At 45.5% G+C, this 19,943-nt stretch overlaps 1 protein-coding gene across 1 annotated transcript in view; it reads left to right on the forward strand.

The window, feature by feature from the left end:
- The window catches only part of CRCP (CGRP receptor component), a 31,374-nt gene extending 22,676 nt beyond the window's left edge, over positions 1 to 8,698 (forward strand). Inside the window, exon 6 of the mRNA XM_035559132.2 lies at positions 7,017 to 8,698. Coding sequence (XP_035415025.1) covers positions 7,017 to 7,160 — 144 coding nt within the window. The 3' untranslated portion in view covers positions 7,161 to 8,698. The remainder of the gene's footprint in view (positions 1 to 7,016) is intronic.
- The last annotated feature ends 11,245 nt before the right edge of the window (positions 8,699 to 19,943 follow it).

Here is a 19,943-nt window from a genome sequence, read left to right on the forward strand (position 1 = left end):
GTCAGATTTCTGGGGGGGGGGAAAAAAGTCGTACTTCAGATGTTTTCAGGTTTGTAATGTCGAAATTAGGCAGAACTCATTGCTAAAACCTACAGACCTCTATTCTTGTATCTGTATTCGGTATCAGCCCATTATTGATAGGTAACCTTTCTCAAAATCAACTTGTATAAATTGTAATTTTAATACATTTGGGGACTAGTCTGAATGTGTATAGCCATAAAATATTGGGGATACAGTTACTTCTGTTACATTCTAATACCCCTCTAATTTCCAGTGCAAGTTTCTCCAAAACTAGTATTACAGTAGACTAGGCTGACTGGATTGTTAACACTGTGTTAAATTAAGCAGCCCCAAAATTGCAGTACCTAAGTCTTTCATCAAAGCACATCAAAGTCTTTTGAGCACAAAATAACTACTAGGAAACTGCAGGCCATTCTTGTTGGTGAAATACTGAGACTAGCAGCCATAGGAAGGAAATGATTTCGCTTTGGGGTTGCTGTGATCAATCATTTTGTTTTCTGGTGAGGACAGGGGAAAGAGATTGTAGCAGTGCAGCATCTTTGAAAACCCCTGTCTTCCCAGAGTGTCTTTGAGTGTAAAATAATACAGAGCTGTGGAGGCTTAACAGCATTTGTTTCTTTGATGTCAGTAGGGAGAAGATTACCCATACGCAGATTTCATGCAGGCAAGTCTATTCACTGCAGGATGAGAGACAACCTACGGAGAAGTGAATGCTAGATGTAAAATTGCCTTGATTCACTTTTCATTGTACTTGTCCCTGTCACTGAGAAGGTTTGAGTCCATCCTGAAGTTGAAATTAGAATAAATGATGTCGAGAATTTCTGACAGTTTCATACGACATAGCCAAATCAATTTTATTTTATTTTTTAAAAAACAGTTTTAAGCAAAACACCACACCAGCCATATGTCTCTCTCTCCCTTGCTCAAATAGTTTTGATGCCTCAAACTTCTAATCAGTGCTGCCTATACATGGAATGGAGTCAAATTTACCTGATATGCTTTTACTAGCTGATGGGAGAGGATAGTTATATTTACTACTGATTGTTAATTTTTGGCTTTCTGGCTTTTTGCTTGTTCAGTTTTTGCTGTCCCTCTATAAAATTCCATGTCTTTAGTAACATGCAAAGAGTAAATCAATTTTGAAAAAAATAATTAGAGAGAACATTTATGATCTTTTGATCTCAAGTTCTTCCACTTTTTTTTTGCATAAATTGCTGTATTGTTCATATTTTTCTTTTCCGGACTGTGTGTCAGGATTTATTTTCAAACAACAATAGCAACAAAAAGAGCATGAAATTCTAATTCATATCCCACTGGGTAAAACACTGTACACATTACAGCTATCTTGACCTCCTGTTTTAATCTCTAACATATGTTGTTCTTGGCTCAGTGATTCACAAAGGAGGAAGAAAGACAGTGATTTTGACCTAACCGTGATACTGGTCCAGATTTACTTAATGCTGAACCGTGATGGGTTTGAAGATTAAGCATCTTCTAATGAACAAATTGCTCCACATTCTTCTCTCTCAGCGGAAAAGTGGATTTTAATTCTGTGCTTTTTAAAACCAGATTTCCGTCTTGGAGAGCTTCATACCTTGTGATGTGTGCTCTGCATAACCAGCCTAACAGATTGTCTTTTATTATAGAATAGGAAATAATGTAATATACTCTTCTGGAAAATTGAAGGTGTTAGAGGAACTAAACATTTTATTTTCTCAACAATGTATTTTGCTTCCCACTTTGCATAGTTGGTTAATTATCTGTGAGGTACATTAATCCAGTTGTTCTTTTGCTTTCCAATCAGTCTTTCACTTTACTTCTTTTTTATGTTTTCTTTTTTATTAGCATTTTGTTGCTGAACTATTTTGAATTACTGCTAAAGGAGGAATTAGCAGTCATTTTCTCATAAAATAAGTACTCCTACACTGGAGTTAAATTACGGGCTTGATAGCTTTGGAAGTGATAGGAACCCTATTTCGTTTTTTATTATGGTTTACTGTTTTTTTTTAATAGAATCCTTAGCTTATTATTCAAATAAACAATAGCTTTTTACCCACAGACGATTCTGTTTGGTGATGCTGAGGTTTGTTACCAATCAAATATTACTGATTCTTGAGAGTTTCTCAGTTCTTCCAGAACTTCTTTTTTTTTTTTTTTAGAGTTCTTCAGTGCAGCTTTATTTATTCTTCAACATTTGCAGTATATTGTCTTGTCTTAGGAGGCTAAATGAAATAAATGTTAGTCTGAAAGCTTAAAAGAAAGCACAGTAAGGATGATGAAGTCTCTTACGCTTTGCTTTTACCTTGGTAATCAGAAAATATAAGGTATGATTATAGTTAGGGACAGCATATTCCTAAAATGTTTGCCCTTGTTTCACAGACTTTAAAAAAAAAAAAATCTAGACAAGTATGCACATGTGTATGTCAGTGTAATAATTGTGTGCAAGCATGTGTACATGTCACCATGAATATAAATTTTCATCTTTTGTTTTATGAATAGCAAAACCACTGTTGATCTTTGAAATTATCTTGATAGGCTAGTGGCTATTTTTTGACATACCTACTTGATAAATAAAACCTTTAAAACCTTCTGCAAATAACTTCCTGCCATGAGAATTTATTAGCAGGTTTTAATGGGACTTACTCCTTAATATAATTCTGTTAGCGTTCTGATTTGGAAATTATGGTTGTTTTGTTCCTCCGAGAAATTCATACATAGTATTCAATTAAAAAAGGCTACTATTAAAATGTGCAGCTGGGAAAGGCTGCGTGGTAGTAAAATATTGCACATACACATTTGTTTAATGAATACAGCTCTAGTTCCCAGTAGCGGTTACATTACTGAGCAAGGCATCTGCCAGAGTTTAATTCAGCAGTTGGTGAGTGATTTCTCTTTTCATTCTGTTGTAGCAGGAGCCTAGTGATGGATGACTGTGTGTTTTGGTTTGCTGCGTTAGAAATCCGTGCAGAGATATAGCTGGAGAGGAAGAACGGAAGGTGCTTAAGCAAGTGAAGTATTGGCTATTAGACTTCTACATAAAGATAGGATCGCTCTCAAAGCTGAGCAGTAGAGCAGCTTTTGTTGACTTCTGAATAATTTGCGTATATTGCACAGTTCTGAAAATCTGGCCAGTTAATTTTATTGATACTTTTTTTATCAATAAAGAAACTTAATTCTAGGTGCTCAGGGTTTAAAGGTATTTACTAACTGCAAGGTGAATGTGCCTCCATTTATTTCATCTGTAGGAACACCAATTAGGCTACCGAATAAAATTTTGTTGTGTCCTTGCTCGATTCCTTCTTTGATCTTACAGATTTCATTCTTTAGAGCATTAGCTGGGGGAAAAATAAAAATTTCTTACAGCATGAATAGAGTGTAGTGAGAGTTAAATAACTAACTGTTACCGGTTTGGGTGAAATAGAAGTTATCATTGAGGCCTGAATTGCTCTTAGCCACATAGTTGCATTTCATAGAAAGTTCATATTGTATATACGTATCAAAGACTTTGATATGCTATAATATTTACTAAATACGACTGTAGTTATTTTGGGGTAATACAGACTTGAATGCTGAAAAAGTAATGACTTGGGATTTATTTATGTAAGAAGACACACAGATGACGTGGCCTGCTGTGTTTGTTGTGTTCAAGAAAATCCTTGGGCTCAGCCCTGTGAAAGAGACATGCTTGTCTTGCTGCACGTTAGGGTGCTTTTTATCTATAAACTGTGTTACTGTAACATTGCCCAGTTGTACAACCCCCGAATATTGAAAATAGCAGTTCAGCTGGAGCTTTGGTTGATGATACCCTACAGTTTGCAGGTGGCATCATCTGTGAGAATAATCAATTTCCATTTGGCTTGTGTGGCACTGCCAGCATAAATATCTTATGTCATACACTTACTCAAAACATTTGCATTTTTGTTTGCCCTAGTATAAACTGTGCATTCCTGACTGCTTACAGTTTGAATCCGTTGGTTGAGCAGTTTCAGCCAATTGCAAGTTAGAGGTTAGCAGAGGGTTTTGGTATAGATTTTTTCCTGTATTGGTAAATTCTTGCTGGAAAAGTCAGCACTTGAATACAGTTTTCTTTTTTCCCCTCTTCTGTTTTCTCTTATACATTTTTTCTCTTCTGAGCATCATAACCTCATTTCCTTGTACTATCTGTAGCAAAGGTATTATAGTTGCAAATCAGAAGGCTGTGCAAACATCTGTTGAATCTAGAATAAACTTCTGAGTCACCTTCTGTTTCCCTTGAAACTGTTCTAAAGGGAAACAGATACCATTTGTCTCTTTGTCTGCATGTTCTCTGTGCTTTGTTTTTTTAGCTTTTCCTTTCAGCATGCTGCTTTTCTGCTTCCTAATTGCTTGTGTTTTCATAAATTACTGCTCATGCTGTTTCTCTGTGAGGAAAAAAAAAGAAAAGAAAGATTATCACTTATGCTTTTGATCCTTTGAACTTCTAAAATGTATCACAGCCATGTAGTGCTGAAATATCAGCTTGAATAATAAGCTGTCCGCCCTGCTAAAATACAGATTTTTGTTTATCAGTAACTCCCAGTGTAAGAGCTGGCAGCGAGGATGCACTGAGAGGTGTGAGCCCTTCATGAATTTGCTGCAGCAGTTTAAGAAACTACCACTTCTCTCTGGCTGAGACTACAAATCTGTCAACGGAAGGGAATGTGGAGGTGCATTACCCGCTCTTCAGAACAGTGTCCAGCATCTTTCTTTAAAGGTGCTTTTCTCAACACTTTAACCTTAGACATCAGTTTCAGCACCAATGCTTCTGAAACACTGAAGACTACTTTTTTCATCAACTTTCTGCTCAACTGTGATTTCTTAAACTGCCAGAGCAGTCACCAGAGCTCATCAGTCAGTGTCCTGAGGCGTATCTGCCGTTTGTGAGTCCTGCAGGCTCTCGTGTTCCACCAGTACAAATGACATAGATATGATTGTTCATATTAGAAATTACTCGTTCAGTGCTCAAGAGCGTGTAAGAAGCAGAAATTAGGCATCTAAATATATTCTGTCTTAAATGCAGAAGTTGAGTTGGTGCTAATCTAAAAATCACTATATTATCTAAGTTCTGATAAGTCCTTGTGTTTGACTTGGGTCACCTGAAGCAAGTATCTAAAGTAACAAGCGTGTGGCAAAGAAAGGGAATGGAGCTATCTAGGGAGAGATAAAATTTAAATGGGGAAGAGGGGCAGACTTCAAGTGATCTAATAAATCAAATCTGAGTCAGGCAAGGTGCCAGTTTTCTGAAGATCTGAAAGCAGTAACAAATGCAGGAGACACTGGCCGCTAAGACATAAATCATTCAGCCTTAAGTAATTTTGCCTGTCCAAAGGATGTGGGCTTTTTCTTTATATCTGTACAGATCCTGCTGCTGTGGGGCTGTCACCTTTAAAGTTGAATGTAACAGTCATTAATAACACTATAATCCAGTCCAAAAAACAGGTTCACGGTCCTCTACAAAACTTAGCAGCATAGGTAATCTCTGGAGTAATGCCTTTGTCTGCAGTATTGGCAACAAAGAGCGTATTTTTGCACTGTAGGATACCTCGTTGTATAACGTTGCTGCTCCAAGGTAAGCTGGTTAACCTGCTGAGATGATCACCACTCAACTGTAGCCTAAAAGGCAATTATCTGACACCACTTCAATAGCTGCAGCAGTTGCTTACGCAGAAAGGTAATGTTAGGAGTGGTTTTAGTATGTTTTAACTCTTTTTATGTACTCTAACAGCTGATAGTAACGAGAGCCCAGGCTGTTTTTCAGGCCAGGGTCCCACAGTAATTCCTGAAATGACCATACTTTGAAAGGCACTCTACACAGAATTTCATCCTTTGAGGATGAGTCCCCAGAAATAGTCATTGGCAAATGGATATTCATCTGCCTTTTGCTGCATGAGTGGATTCTAGCGTGCTTGCTTTCCTCTCATCAAGGACCTGTGAATAATGACTGCTGAAAGATGACCCAATTGTGCAAAGAGGACTCATAGGACATTGGGGGGAGGAGGTGGGGAGTAGTTAATTGAATATACCACTCTGGTTTTTAGAAGGCACGAAGTGTCTGAATAGCTGGCAATTTACAGCTAGAAATGATTAAACCTGCAGTGACTTGGAACTGTAATTAATATAAATCACCGCTCTTCAAAGGACTTGTTAAAGGACTTTGCATAAAAAAGAAAATCGCAAACTCCACAATCCTAATTGGTTTCATTTGCGTTTGAAGAGTTCATTTGGCTTGCGTTTCCAGTCCTCTGACAAGCTTTTCCTTTTAACAGCTGCCTATAAATTAGGGCAGTTGTTTTTCCTGGTAGCAGTGATATGAGAGTTCCCACAGCTCCACAGTGAGAGTAGGTCCCTAATTGATCTTATGGAATTTTGTTGTTGATGCGTGACAGTGTGTTTTGTGTTTCTCAGAGCTTTTATATGCTTTTATACTGGGGGATCTGGCAATTTAAATAAATTCCAATAAGTATGGCTGCTCCAGGGTTAGGTGGCTTCTATTCTGCCCTAATTACTTACCTGCTAGGTGCTGGATGAGATACCAAGCTTCAGGTAACCCGTCTCGGGTTATCTCATTTCAGTTCTTTTGAGAAAGCACAGGAGTTTAGGAAGATAGGTCTGGAAGTGAGCTCTGCACATGAGCCACATGAAAGGCCTGGCTCAAAATATTGATGTCTGCAGTGGGAAAGGTTTTAGGAGAAACCAGGAAGGAAAGACTGGGTCGAGTGTGTTGTTTGCCTTGTTTTAAAGCAAGCAGGGTCTCATTATGGAGTTCCAGTTGTCGTGGTTAACAATGGAGCTCTTCATTCTTTCTTTTACATATTGAAAGACTTCCACTTTGACTGAGCTCATTACAGAAACATTTTGCAATGTCTTCAATCCCTTGAAAACAAGATTTCCTGCTTAGTTTAGTCCTTCTTTTTGGAGGTGAGGGCAGAAGTGTGGATTTAATGATCACAATAGATTGTTTTTTTTTTTACCTGCAGATGGTAGAAGAAAGTGAGGAAAGACTAACAGAAGAGCAGATCGAGTCACTTCTCCAGACAGTCACCAGTATCCTTCCAGGGGATCCGGACGAACAACAGAGAGACTCAGCAATGGCAACTGAAGACAAAGGTGACCGAAAGTAGGAGGTGTCTCGACCAAAGCTGGCAATAATTTCAGCAAAAGAGAATTGGTTAATATTTTTGTTTTTCACTTGATACCGGTTTAATCTTGTATTGGACATCACTGTAAAATATATTACAATTCTTGTTATTCAGAGGTGATGAGGGAACCGATTGTTTACAAGAAAGCCTGGAAAAGGACACTATTGTTTCGGCATTTTGTCATATACAGGGGTGATAGTAACTGGATTTGTAGTGTAGCTGTCAGAAGTGATGGGACAGTCTGAAGCTTTTGTATTTTTTCCATTACCCATGTAACAGCTGTACATCTGAGCAGGCTAATATACAGCTGGCAATGTTTTAATTATCACAGCAGTACTATAATTATAATTGCTTTCATATGATTTTGAATTGCCCAACTGTTTTTCAGAGTGGATTACAATACAAAGCCGACTTTTGGAGCTGTTTGTGAAAAGGCCTATTTTCAGGGATCGATACGTGGAGTAATAACTGCTTGATACTTGTTCAGCCAACTTCGAGTAGGCTAATATGTCATGGAAGTGAGAGGATCTGTTGATAGGGTAGCTGTTCTCAAGGATGTCTGACAGTCTATACTTGATGAAAGGTAGATCCAGATCATCAGCTAAATATTTATTGCCACTGAACACAGCTGAGTTGGACCAGCTCACAGCAGCTGAGGCTTTAGACTGTAATGTTAAGGCTCTTAGTAATACAAACAGAAGAACATTAAGAGTGAGGTGTATATTTTCCCTTTGAACATTTGTTCCAGTATTTATATATAGACAAGTTACAGTCTTGTGAATGTGCTGTTGACCATGGAATAAATGAATGAGTCAACACTTCAGTCCTAATCTGGTGCAGAAGAATGAAAATCAGTCATGGCCGAAGGAGAAATTTCTGTGTACTGAGCCTTGTCTGATTAAAGATTTCAGGTTTAAGTATTCAGTGCTGAAAGCATTGATGATTATAATAAATCTTTTGTATATATACACAATGTCATGAGTTACACATGGCACTGGTTTTATACTGTAACTGCAGACCATTCTTCTATAATTGTTGTAATGTACTGGAAATAGACATAAAGATTGAAGTATGTCCTGGGATTTTTTTTGGCTTAAAGACGAGTTACAAGAGCTTGAATTGAAATATCTGACTTTTTTCCCCCACTTGTGTCATGGTTTTATTTTGTGATCCTAAACAAGGAATTTACCCTTTTTGAGCCGTAGTTGTGCCATATATGAAAGGGAATGATAATTTCTGGTTTGGGGGGGGGGGTGGTTATGATATGCATTTCCTTGGTATTTTAAGCTGCTTTGAGCTTTGGAGAGGAAAGGAAGGTATTGGAAAATATATTTGTTACTTCCTAAACATAATTTATCTCACATTAAAGGCTTTCCAAGGCTGAAGGCTAATGGTATGTTTTGAATGGGTATGTTAAGTGTAGTATTAGAGGGAAAAGACTTCAGTGTTTTTTGTGATACATCAATATATATGTATTTTCTCTCTAGATGTGCAATAAAATAAGAGATTAATAGATCATATCACAGAATGATGTGATATTAATTATAAAACTAGCATTTTGCTCTTAGCAGTCATTAATGCTGTTTGACATTCTGCGGCCTTGGGTTGCAAGTGTTTACATTTTTATCTGTACTCCTTTTCTAAAATTAAGTTGCTGAAGAATGTTCTAAACTTATGAAAAGCAGATGGGACCAGATCGCAAGTATCTTTAGCCAGCACTGACATTTTAACAGATCTCTGAACTTGGATGTTCCATCTTGGGAATTGCTGATTTATTTTTTTTTATCATAAAGGCTTTTTGCCAGCATCCATGTCATCTTCTGTTGTGTGTGGTTTGTACAAGACACAAGAACCTATCCACTTGCTATCTGATTAACCTTTTTATCGAAATAAATTCCAGGTGGGGATACAAACATTAAATTTGTGCATGGTTCAGTCTCAGTTAAAATACAGAAATATTAATTTTCCTGAAAATGCAATACTTGGTAACATTTAAAGATATCTGGGATTTCAACATCTGCGTTGCATTAAGAAATCTTCTTAAAAATCTATGGTCTGTGATCTCTGACTGCCTAAGTACAGGTGAGGAACTACTCTGGCTCTGGGAACGCTTTTCACATTGGGCTGTTTACTTTCAGATGCGGTCTTCAGAATCCCAAGACTCAGAAATGGTTTATGGAAAGCAAATGTCATCTTGTTTATGTGATTCCGTTTTTCCACTGTCCTATATATTACATAAAAGATCTGCCTGGCTTCCAAGGCTGCTTTTTGCTTTCTGAACTAATCAGTTACCTAGCACAGTGCGCTCTGCTAGTTCTTTTGGAGACAAGGCGGTGCAGAAATTGTTGCCCCACGACATGTCAAGCATACAAGGAAACACAAGTGCAAATTGGGCACTTAAAAGCTCGGGTTGTAATTGTGACAAGAAAAGTATAGAGTACCCTGCACTTTCTGAATATTGAAGAAGTGAATATGATTTTTTTTTTAGCCTTTTCATTTCTTGCGCGTTCCTCATTTTTATTCCGTATTGTGCATTTGAGTCTTGGCAGATTGACAGTTCTGGTTATGGCAGCGCTCATGCTTTGTGTGCTTCGTGGGAGAAAGCTGTCAGAATTCATCTTCTGTTTTGATACTTCAAAATATATGGGGTTTCAAGCTGTTCGGGATGTCTTGGTTTCTCTTTTTGTAAATCCAAGCCTAAGAAGGCCAGCCGCCTTGATGGTGGTGTGACAGTCATCACTGGAGACATTTTATTAGCAAGAAGCTTTGTTTTATAGGAGAAGGAGCTGCCCCTCCTACATGGCTGTGCTCTGCTGCTGGGAAAGGATGATACAGTGGAAGCAGAGACTTCTATAGCGAGTTTTGCTGAAGATACAGGAAACCCCTACAATGAGTTGAGCAGTGTTGGTGGCGATCACACCGTGAAGAGGTGGCAGGGCTGTGTACAAGGCCGTTGGCCCCCAGAGGAATGCAGAATTTGCCTGACAAGCTCTCCTTTTCTTGCGGGGGCAAAATGTGTTTTGTTTGCTTTTTTTCTGTGGTGCATTTACTAAGCAAAGGTTTATAGTCTCCATTAGAGAAAGCAAACCAAGAACTCCGAAAGTTTAGCTGTGGCCAGGTTTTATTCTGAAGCACGTCTTCAAACAACAGTGATGAAGTACCTAAAAATGCTATTGAAGCCATTAAAATGGTATCCAAGCATTGGTGTAAAGGTTAAATAACATCTGTGGAGTGCCTTGAACTTAAAAAGTGTTTATACAAAAAGGTTCTGTCATTAGCACTTAAGTGCTTAATTTTTACTTATTAAAATCTTTGTCGTAGTCAAGCTATTGCTTTTGAGGTCAGCCAAACCGGGCTGATTTCCACGGGCTGAGAATCCTGCCCTGAAACTTTGAACCAGCCACACCGTGATACTGTGTTGGGAGCGTTTGCAGCTGCTGTAAGCCAGCAGAGCCTTGACATTTTAAAAATAATCAAAGTGGACATGGTTTTGGGACTGTCATGCCTTAGAAGAAATAAAGTAGAGGAGTTTAACTGGAGCACAGCTGACTTTGGACAGACTGAAGTGAGCGTCTGCCCTGGAGCAAATTCCTGCTCATCTTGGAGGCTGTGCAGGGAGCAGGACGAGCTGCAGGCTGCCCAATTTGTTCATCCCCTGCCTGATTTGTATGTCCCATGTGAAATACATGTTTGTCACGACCAAGAGCTGAATGGGGAAGGCCCAGCAGAGCCTGCTGTGAGCAGGGGGATTGGACTGGGTGATCTCCTTGTTTCTGTGATTCCGCCTCCCCTGTCTCCTGCTGCATGCTCGGGCATTTGCTCCCTCAGTGCAGGGGCAAAGGCTGCTCTCATTAGGGGTTAAGATGCAGCCAGACTGGTGGCTTCTCCTGTGCCCCTCTTTCTGTCTGTGCCATGCCCTGTGCAGTGTGGCAGGTGGGTGCTAGGGGCTCTGACCCTACGCGAGTATTTTATTCTGGGATGTTGACCCAAAAAGTAGAAAGGGAAAGCCTCACGGGGATCTCAGCAGGACTTTGTGTTGTGCCCGCTGTTTTATCTGTTGCTTGAGCCTGGAACTGCAGTTTGTGAGGTTGCTCTGCGTATTAGCAGTGTGTCCTGCACGATGCAGCCACGGCAGGGAGCTGAGCCTGTTCCAGCAGAGGCTCCTCTGATACGGAGGGCGTGCTGCAGGCTGCGGGTGTAAGGTGCTCTTTGTGTGGTGCTCATAACGTTTTCTCTTCGTGCTTAATGCTACTCCTTGGGCCAGATTCATCCGTGGTGCCACTATTCTGCCTTAAATTTGGCCCAAAATAGAAACAGTTCACACTGGCCATGCTCTGCCCTTCTGAGTTAAGCCACGGATGAATTAATCCAACCCAAATTGGTTGATTCTGGATTTTGGCTTTGGAACATTTTTTTCCGTATTGCATTTTCTATGAACTTTTTCATGCCTTTGCCTCCCTGGGGTAGCAGCTCTTTGTCGTGGCAGTGGTGCAAGCAGCACATCTTGCATTCCCCAAAATGCTTCGCTTTGCAGGCATGAAATCTGCCCCGCTGCGTTTGGACACACACTTGTAAAGCCTCAGCCAAGAGCTGCAGTTGTTTGAGTGACTTCTGAAACCCTGCGGGCACGTCAGCCTGCCTCAGACCCACTTTTACAACCTTTTAGAATTCTCTAGGATTTCTTTTTTCTTCCCCAAGAGCCAAGTGGTAGATCTTAACAGCTGAAGCTAAAGGAGCGCTGGGAGGCTGTTCTGATCTGCAGCTTCTCTCCTCTGAAGCAGGGTGATGAATGGCACGCGAGGTTCATCTGAAGGACTAGCAGATCCTCAGGGGGTAGTGCCGTCGCAGCGTTTGAGCAGATGTGGTGGTAAGTGACTGCTCACCTCCATCCTTCAGCCCTAGCAGGGATTTGGCAGGGATGGAGGGAATCAGGGAATCGTGTGCGCACCTCGGCTTGGCTGAAATGGGGCTCTTGGGGCCCCATGCTTTGCTTTCATTTTTTCTTTTTTTTTTTTCTTTTCACGCTTTGCTTTCCATGCACTGAGCATAACCAGCCTTTTCCAAGCATTCTGCAGAGCTCAGTACCAGCTCACAGGGCAAGGGAGATACCAGATTGTTTCAAAAGGAGCATGGAGAAGACCTTCCGTGCCTGAAAACTTGTCTGTTTTTTTTTTTTTCAGTTGTATCAGTTGGTCTAAATAACAGTCTCTCTCCTCCTCAGCTCTGCCTCACTGCTAAGAACATTTCTGGTTATGTAACATTCATGGTAAATGAAAAGGATTCATGGAAATGTCTCTGACTCCTGTCCAGCACAGACAGGAGATGTTCACAAGTTCACCACCTGTCGGGCAGCAGCAGCCGCCTCTTTGTGCTCTGACCCACAGACCCAAAAGCCCTACATTTACATCTGAGCAGCAAACTGTCACTGGCAGGACGACGTGGTGATGGGGCAGGGGATACAACTCAGCCCCTGCTGTTCCCGGAGGTCAGTCCTTCGTCCTCGGGGCTAGAGACTTAATTCCTCGGCCGCATCGGGGTGAAAGATGCGGAGCAGGGAGCCAGGGTGGCAGGATGGGCAGCGTCTGTCCTGGCGATGGGAGATGCACCTGGGACGGGCTCATGGAGCAGCGCTCAGGCAGCGAGGTGGTGTGGGAGGGGACCACACCACAAGGTCAGCGTTTGCCACCTTGGGGGCTTTCCTTTAGGTCTCGGCATCACCCAAACAGCAAAAGGGGAGGGGAGTTAGAGAGCGGTCAATCAGCAAGCACCAGCGCTGCTGTGGGCCTCCAACCCCAGGTAAGTCGTTTCTCTTTTCTCTGCCTTAATTTCTTCTTTGGCCAAAAGGAATTACTTTATTTTTTTTTTAAATTTTTACTGGAGAGCCCTGGGGACTGGCAGGTGAGGCATCAGTTGGGCACAGGCAGGGCTGTCACCAGGGCTCGCAGCCAGGCTGGCACCAGCCACCAACACAGCAGTGCCCAAGGTCCTGTGGGGTTTTTGTGCATCCTGGCAGGTAAGGGAGCCTTTTGTACCAAGCACGCGGGCTCCCTGCTCAAAGCAGAGGCTGTCCCCTTCCCTCCATCATCTCAGCGTGACCGTGTACTTGCAGATCTGCCGATCTTACAGAGTCGAGTTACAAATTTCACAGGGAGAGGAGTGCCAGACTTCACGGCCTCATGTCCCTGGGAATTACCCTACCATAAAGGCATGTCCTGCACAGGCTGCAAATCCCTCGTAACAGCGATAACGGGGAGTTGAACTGTGTGATGAAATGATTTTCTAATGAGAACATCTGTGCTCTTGATTCGGGCACGAGATCAAGTCTGAGGATGGGGCTGAGCCGTGAAGCCAAGCGCCAGCGTGGCAGGGCTGGTGGCCGCCATCCTCAGCAGGGGACGGTCGCGCTTTGCCCTGACATAAATCCAGCAGCTCCTGTGGAATCAAAGGGTCGTGGTTACGCAGGAAAGCTGAGTTACGTGGGTTCCTCTCATGTTTAAAAGGCAATCGTGGGACAGATCCTGAGCTGGCATACATGGGCGTTGCTCTCCCGACCTTGGCACAGATGCTGGAGCATCCAGCGCGAATTGGCCCAAACGCAGGGAGGGCAGGAGCCAGTTTGGGTCCCGAGGAGGTGACACTGGGGACATTTGGGAAGGGGCACTTGGGGAGCAGGGGCAGGGATCAGCCAGAGCTATGGCAGGCCTGGTTGCCTGGTCTTTTTTTCAGGACTCCAGGGAGAGGAAGGGGAACGGGAACCCCGGCTGTCGGCGTGCAGATCCTCCCGGCCCTCGCTCCCACTCGTCCTTCCTGGTCCTCGTGTGTTGGACCTGCCCCGAGCAGCATGGATGGAGGACCCGAAATGCTGGGAGACGAATGAGCGGTGAGTCCCAAAATCGGCATCCTGCCCTCAGCCTCCCCGGTGAGAGCAATGCCCCGGTCTGCTCGCTGTGCTCCTGCCCCGAGGCCCCTTGTTCTGCCCCAGCAGCTTGGTGTCACAGGGCTCCCGGTGCCACTCTGTGAGGTTGAGAACCAGCATCCCTGATCCCAGGTGGGATGCTGTGACAGGGAAGGGGATTTGGGGTCAAGGCAGGCAGGGAACCGGTTGTCTTTGGGATGTTAAAGCTCTTTAAAATATTTCAGCAGCAGCTTGGATGCATCCAATCCCCCACGCACACACTCACAGAGGGGCCCAGGGAATTCTCTGAAGAGGCCGTCAGCACCCTTTAAAACACAAGCGATGTTTTGTGACCTTCCCAGCGAGAGGAACATTGTGTCAGCCCCCGCTCGAAGCGGCTGAAATTGAGGCGTAGCCTGGGACACGTCCAGTGTCCTAGAGGGAGGCGATGGCAGCGGTGTTTAGGTTGGAACCGCTGCCGACGCTGATGAAGAAAATATTTTCTGTTCCCACAGAAAGCAATCCTGCTGCAAAGTTTTTATTGAGCGCAGAGAAATGCTTACGCTGAAAAATTGGAGCTTTGGCCAAAGTGCAACTTAAATGCAGAGAGCGCTTAGGAAACATTTGTTAAACCCCAAGAACCTTTGCATGCCACGAACAAGAGTCTCCCAGTACATGTTGCTTAAATTAATTTCCTAATGCATTAATGATCTTTATTTTATTAACTTGCGTTTATAAAAACATCCATCAAAGGTAGCTGAGATGCTGCTAACGTTGAAAAATAATTAAAATAAAGCTGGCCTGAGAACCAGCCAAACAGGGTGAGAGAGCATCTGAAAAGAGAAGGGAAAGCCAAAAATTCCTGGGGAAGGACTTGATGCAAACAGCAAAGCCGGGCAGGGAGGGCTTGGGGGACACACAAGCAGGGGAAGAGCAAGCATCCTCCAGGCTGCGATGGCAGTGTTGGTTGCAAAGCAATTTAATTCTCGCCCAGCCCCTCCTGCATCGCTGGCTGCAGCAATGAGGTGGCCGTACCCTTTTTCTGCTCCCCGCTCCTGGCTTTGCTCGGAGCTGCTCGGAGCCCAGGATGCCGTGGATGGTTCTTTGTTTCCAGCCCCAATCCTAGCAGCTTCCATGTGCTTGCCGTGCTGATGTGGAGTAAAACCCGTGGTTGTGTGTCCTCGCATGGACAGCTTCACCGCCCAGCCCGCTGCATGTGATTAGTCCAGTCCCCCTCCTGCTCCGGACCCTGCAGAGCTGCAAAAGAAAAGCTGGCAGCGATCACCCCAGCCCTTTTCCTCTGTGGGGCCAGGCAGAATTTCATTGTTCGTTTAAAAAAACAACAACAAAAAAAACAACCCCAAACCAGCTACTGGCTGGAGGGCTCATGGAGCCTCCACCCCAAAGCCTCCCTGCTGTCTTTGGGGACGGGGTGGCATGCAGGTCCCCAGCCAGAGCTATGGCATTTCCCCCCCAGCTCTCTGGCATTTTCCTCTTTGGAGATGGGATTAAAATACAAATTGGGTGCTGCTCCTTAAGCTGCAGCTGGTTCACTGTTTCCTCGCTGGGTTTTGTCCCGTAGTGCTCCCATCCGAGTACAGGCAAAGCTTTGCTGTACTCAGCCACAGGTTTTCGTGTTGAGGGGGTCAGGTTTGGGAAGCAGCAGCCCCCCTGTGTTGGGTTCAGCAGGGGTTGCCAGGCCGGGGCTCAAACCCATTCTGTTCCGGACCAGAGGATGTCAAGAAAACGGATCCGAGAATAGAAAGTCAGAGCTGTTAAAATAATCCAGCTGCGGCTCGAGCATCTCCTTCTCCGCTTCGCGCTGGGGTTCCTGCTTTGCTGTTACCTGACGGGTACCCGGTGAGCGCTGCAGCATCGCGGGTGGCCAGAAAACTTTGGGGTTGAGGGGAAATTCACCGTGGTGCCTCTACGAGCCCTGCCCCAGACCCCGTCCCACTGCTTTGTCCCATGGGGACAGTGACGGCTGTCACTGCGTGGCTCATGGTGCCAGCCCCTCCTGGCCCCACCAGCTGCAGCAGGAAGCCTCAAGCTGCTGCGTGGCGTTTTAAGACACGGTTGTTGTTATTTTTTCTTTCATTCCATTCAACAAAGGTTATTTTTTTCCCTTTTGTATTGTTCACTGATTTCCGTAGAAACCTCAGCGGCCACGCAGCGATTGAAGTGCTCTCGGCACGAAGCAGGCGGAGGTGAAGGAAGGAGAAGGAAGCGCAGAAACCCGAAGGGATTTCAACCGCTTCCTTCCATCAGGTCTGCTCCTTTTTCCCCCCCCCCACAAACTGCTGATGCTGCGGAGTGAATGGGCTTCCCCAGGGGAGCCTGGGGCAGAAGAGGGACCGGAGGCTGGGGCTCGAGGCTCCTGCTTCAGGCCAACTCAAACACCCGGCTCTTGCCTGTCCCATGTCCTGGCTCTGCGTGGGGCTCGGCGGAAAGCGGCCGGGCCCCTGCCCACGCACTGCGAACCCGTGGAGGTTTCAGCTGGTGGGGAAGGTGGGTTGGATCTGCAGATCTAGCACTGGAAACGGCCCCAAGATGCTCCCAAAGGCTGGCAGAGGGGTCCCTGCCCTGCTCCTGGGGTGGCCAAAGGCTGTGTGAAAGCAGCAGCATAGCTTGCAGGTTGCCCTTGGTCTCCCTGTGCCTCGGTTTCCCCTCCTGCTCCAGGGAACTGGTGAAGAAGAGCTCTGGGGAGGTGAAGGAGCGAGATCGCTGCTCTGGAAAGGCAGGGACAGAGCTGGGAAGTGGGCAAAATCCCCGTCTGTCCCCTTCAGGCCTAGTGCCAAGCATTGGTCTGGTGAAGCACGATTTGGACAAATCTCCCTCTCACGCTGGTTGCACGGGATCGATGCCCCCCTTTTGGAAGAGCCAAAAGTGGCTCAAAAGGCAAATGCAGCCCCAAACCGCCCAGCTCACGTTGCTTCTTCCTGCTCGGGCTTTGCTTTTAGAGCTTTTCCCAGCCTCTGCCTGCAGTGCCGGGAGCTGGAGCCTTCCCTCAGAGCCCGGCTGGGCTGGATGCACCCCACCGGGGGCTGGGGCTCGAAAGAAAAGGAGAGATGTTGGAGTGGGGGGGCAATAGGACGGGGTGCTGGGGGCAGGAGGGGGTGGGGGCCCTGTACGCTGCCGTTTTTTTTTGCTGGGGCCTCAGCAGAGCCCAATAGTTAATCATTAAAATATGCTTCCATGTAACTAATCTCTGCAGGACAATGAACTGAGAAATTATTTAACGCTGGTTAAATGGGTCAGAGCAGTCGCTATAATAAGTGTGCCTCGAGCCAGCAGGAGCTACCCGGCTCCTATAAAAGCGGGTGGAGAAGAAAAAGCTGGTGGGAGCGGAGCACCCAAGGACCAGCGCGAGGACTCTGCACGCCTTAAGCCCGGTCCCCTGCCCAAGCTGCCTGCAGTCGGGCTGCAGTTTTGCGCCCAGCCCTCGAGCAGGAATTCATTGAACGGTGGCAGTGTGGGGGACGGGGACTGCCCGGAGCTGCCGCTGATGGGAGCCCAAATTGCCCGTTTAAGTTGAAAAAGGTGAAATTCGGCAGCGCGGTGAGTTGGGGTCGGCGAGTCAGGTGCTGGGGTTTTGCTGCAGCGTCGCGAGGGGATGTAGAGGGGGAAATGAATGGAAATGGGGTTTTGTGGACTTTGCTCGGCCCGTGAGCAGGGTGGGGACGCCGTGTGCCTGCCCGCCATGTCTCCTGCCCTGCGGCTCTCCAGGAGGGGCTGAGCGCCGCTGTTTGAGGCTCCGCATTCGTCACTCGCTCTGGTGGTGATGTGTGCGGCTGCCCTTGCTGCTCGACCCCGGGGGGAAGCAAATCCCGGCACCTCCAGGCACGCTGCATGGAGGCAGCTTTCCATGGCCCTTTGCTGTGCTTGCAAACGAGAAAATCAGTACGAGGATTTTCCGAGGTAACTGTCACCGCGACGGATAGCTGCTCCCTGATCCAGAAAGCGCGGAGCACAGCCCCTTTCCTCCTCGGGTCTGTTGGCCACATTGATTTACGCCGCTTGTCTCGTGGTTTATGGCTCCAAGCTGATGTTGCGGTAAGCTGGCTGGAGTTTAGGTAAGAAATCAAATACAGACACTGGCAGGCTTCCTCCTGCGCTCATCGGAGTCGCTCGCAGTCACATTTTCGTAGTTGCTGGAGGAGAAGTCAGGGCTGCTCTGCTTGTGTCCAGCCACCCAGTGTCGGTGCTGTGCTGATAAAAGGTGCCTGTGGGAACATTTGGGCAATTTGGACTGTGAGGCAGCTCTGGCAGCAGAGGGGCTGCATCCCCAACACTGGTGGCTTTGGGGATCTCATGCTGTACCCCCTGCACGAGCTTATTTCCCCATCTGCTTGTCTCCTGACCCCACGGAGGAGCAGGGAGAGCGGCTGGGTGGGTGCACGGCAGCACAGACCCGGGCAGAAAATCCTCCTGGAGGTGGGAAAGTGGGAACGAGAGCTGGGCTGGGGAGAGTCCGCCATAGGCAGCATGGGCTGAGCCTGCCCCCGCGTCTGCTGGCTCTGAGGGGATTTTACTTGGCAGGTCACATTTTTTTTATATATGTATATTTATTTATTTATATACTTGTGCACAATTATATTTTATTTTTATAAATGCATTTATGCATATGTATGTTCTTTACATTCTATTTGTGTTCAAATTAAAATCCATTTATGTATACCTAAGTGCACAGAAATGCCTGAAAATATTCTCTATATTATATATAATATATTGGTATAAATGTATATATAATATTTTCAAACATACGCTTAAATCTGTACATATACTACATACTTTATATGTGCATATATGTACTTAGACCCGTACATATGCACACTGATATGCACGTATACACTTTATGTATATACTCTACACATACCTACACTTGTGTACATACAAGAGCATTTAGGCAGTGCAGGATCGGCCTCGTACGGAAGGGGTTTGGGAGCAGCTGCCTTCATCCCAGGCCAGCGTGGGGCCACCCCCCTGCTCCTGTCCCTCCCCGGTGCCCCAGCCCAGGCTCTGCACCACCTCGTGCCCACCTGCAGCACATTAGGGGGAAAAAAATTAAAAAAAAGAGAGAAAATCGCAAAACCAACAAATGCTTCCCGTCCCTGCCAGCTCAGCTGGAGACTGCCCCTAGTGCCGCAAGCAGAACAGGTGGAGCAGAGTGGGGATTTGTGCCCAAAATAACCAGAAAGGAAAGCCCTGAGCTATGGGCAGAGGCTCCTTGCTGGCTTCACGAGTGCAGAAGGTTTGGGATTTCATTTTGCAGCAGCGCCTTGGCAGGGGATTTCTGCTGTTTTTCCTCTGTTTTGATCAGAGGAGGACTTGTTTTTGCTAGGAAAACAAGAAATAGGAAAACAAGAAATATTTCTACAGAATATAATGCCGAAGAACATGCAGAAGTCAATATTAGAGAAGACAGAGAATCGAGCAGGTTTCTGTGGAGCTCGTTTGGACGGTGTGGCAACCTAGGTCTCCACTGATGCCCACACCCCTGCGCAGGAGGCACGGAGCTGGCGCAGGCTGAGCTACGGGAGGCTCGGAGGCAGGGTTTTTACCAAAAGAAAGAATTTGTTTCTGTTTGTGCCCCAGGTTCTTCCCCGAGAGCTGCTGCAGATGCATCTTTCGGTGCGTTTTTGTCCTCTGCGCTGCTTTTTTAATCTAACGTGGGTTTTCTAGCTGCGGGGGGGCTGTTTTCTGGGGGGTTGGAGCAGGGCACGGGGAGAGACGAGGTCTGGATTTTGTGGTGTGCCCACCATCGCTGTGCCCAGCTTCCCACGGGATTATTTCTGGGGGAGGACAGGTCTCAGGTATATCCCCTCGTGAGGACGCTGCGTCCCCTTGCTGGGCCCTGCCAGGAGCCTTTC

This window comes from Cygnus atratus, chromosome 20, assembly GCF_013377495.2.
Source record: "Cygnus atratus isolate AKBS03 ecotype Queensland, Australia chromosome 20, CAtr_DNAZoo_HiC_assembly, whole genome shotgun sequence".
Taxonomy (NCBI): Eukaryota; Metazoa; Chordata; class Aves; order Anseriformes; family Anatidae; genus Cygnus; species Cygnus atratus.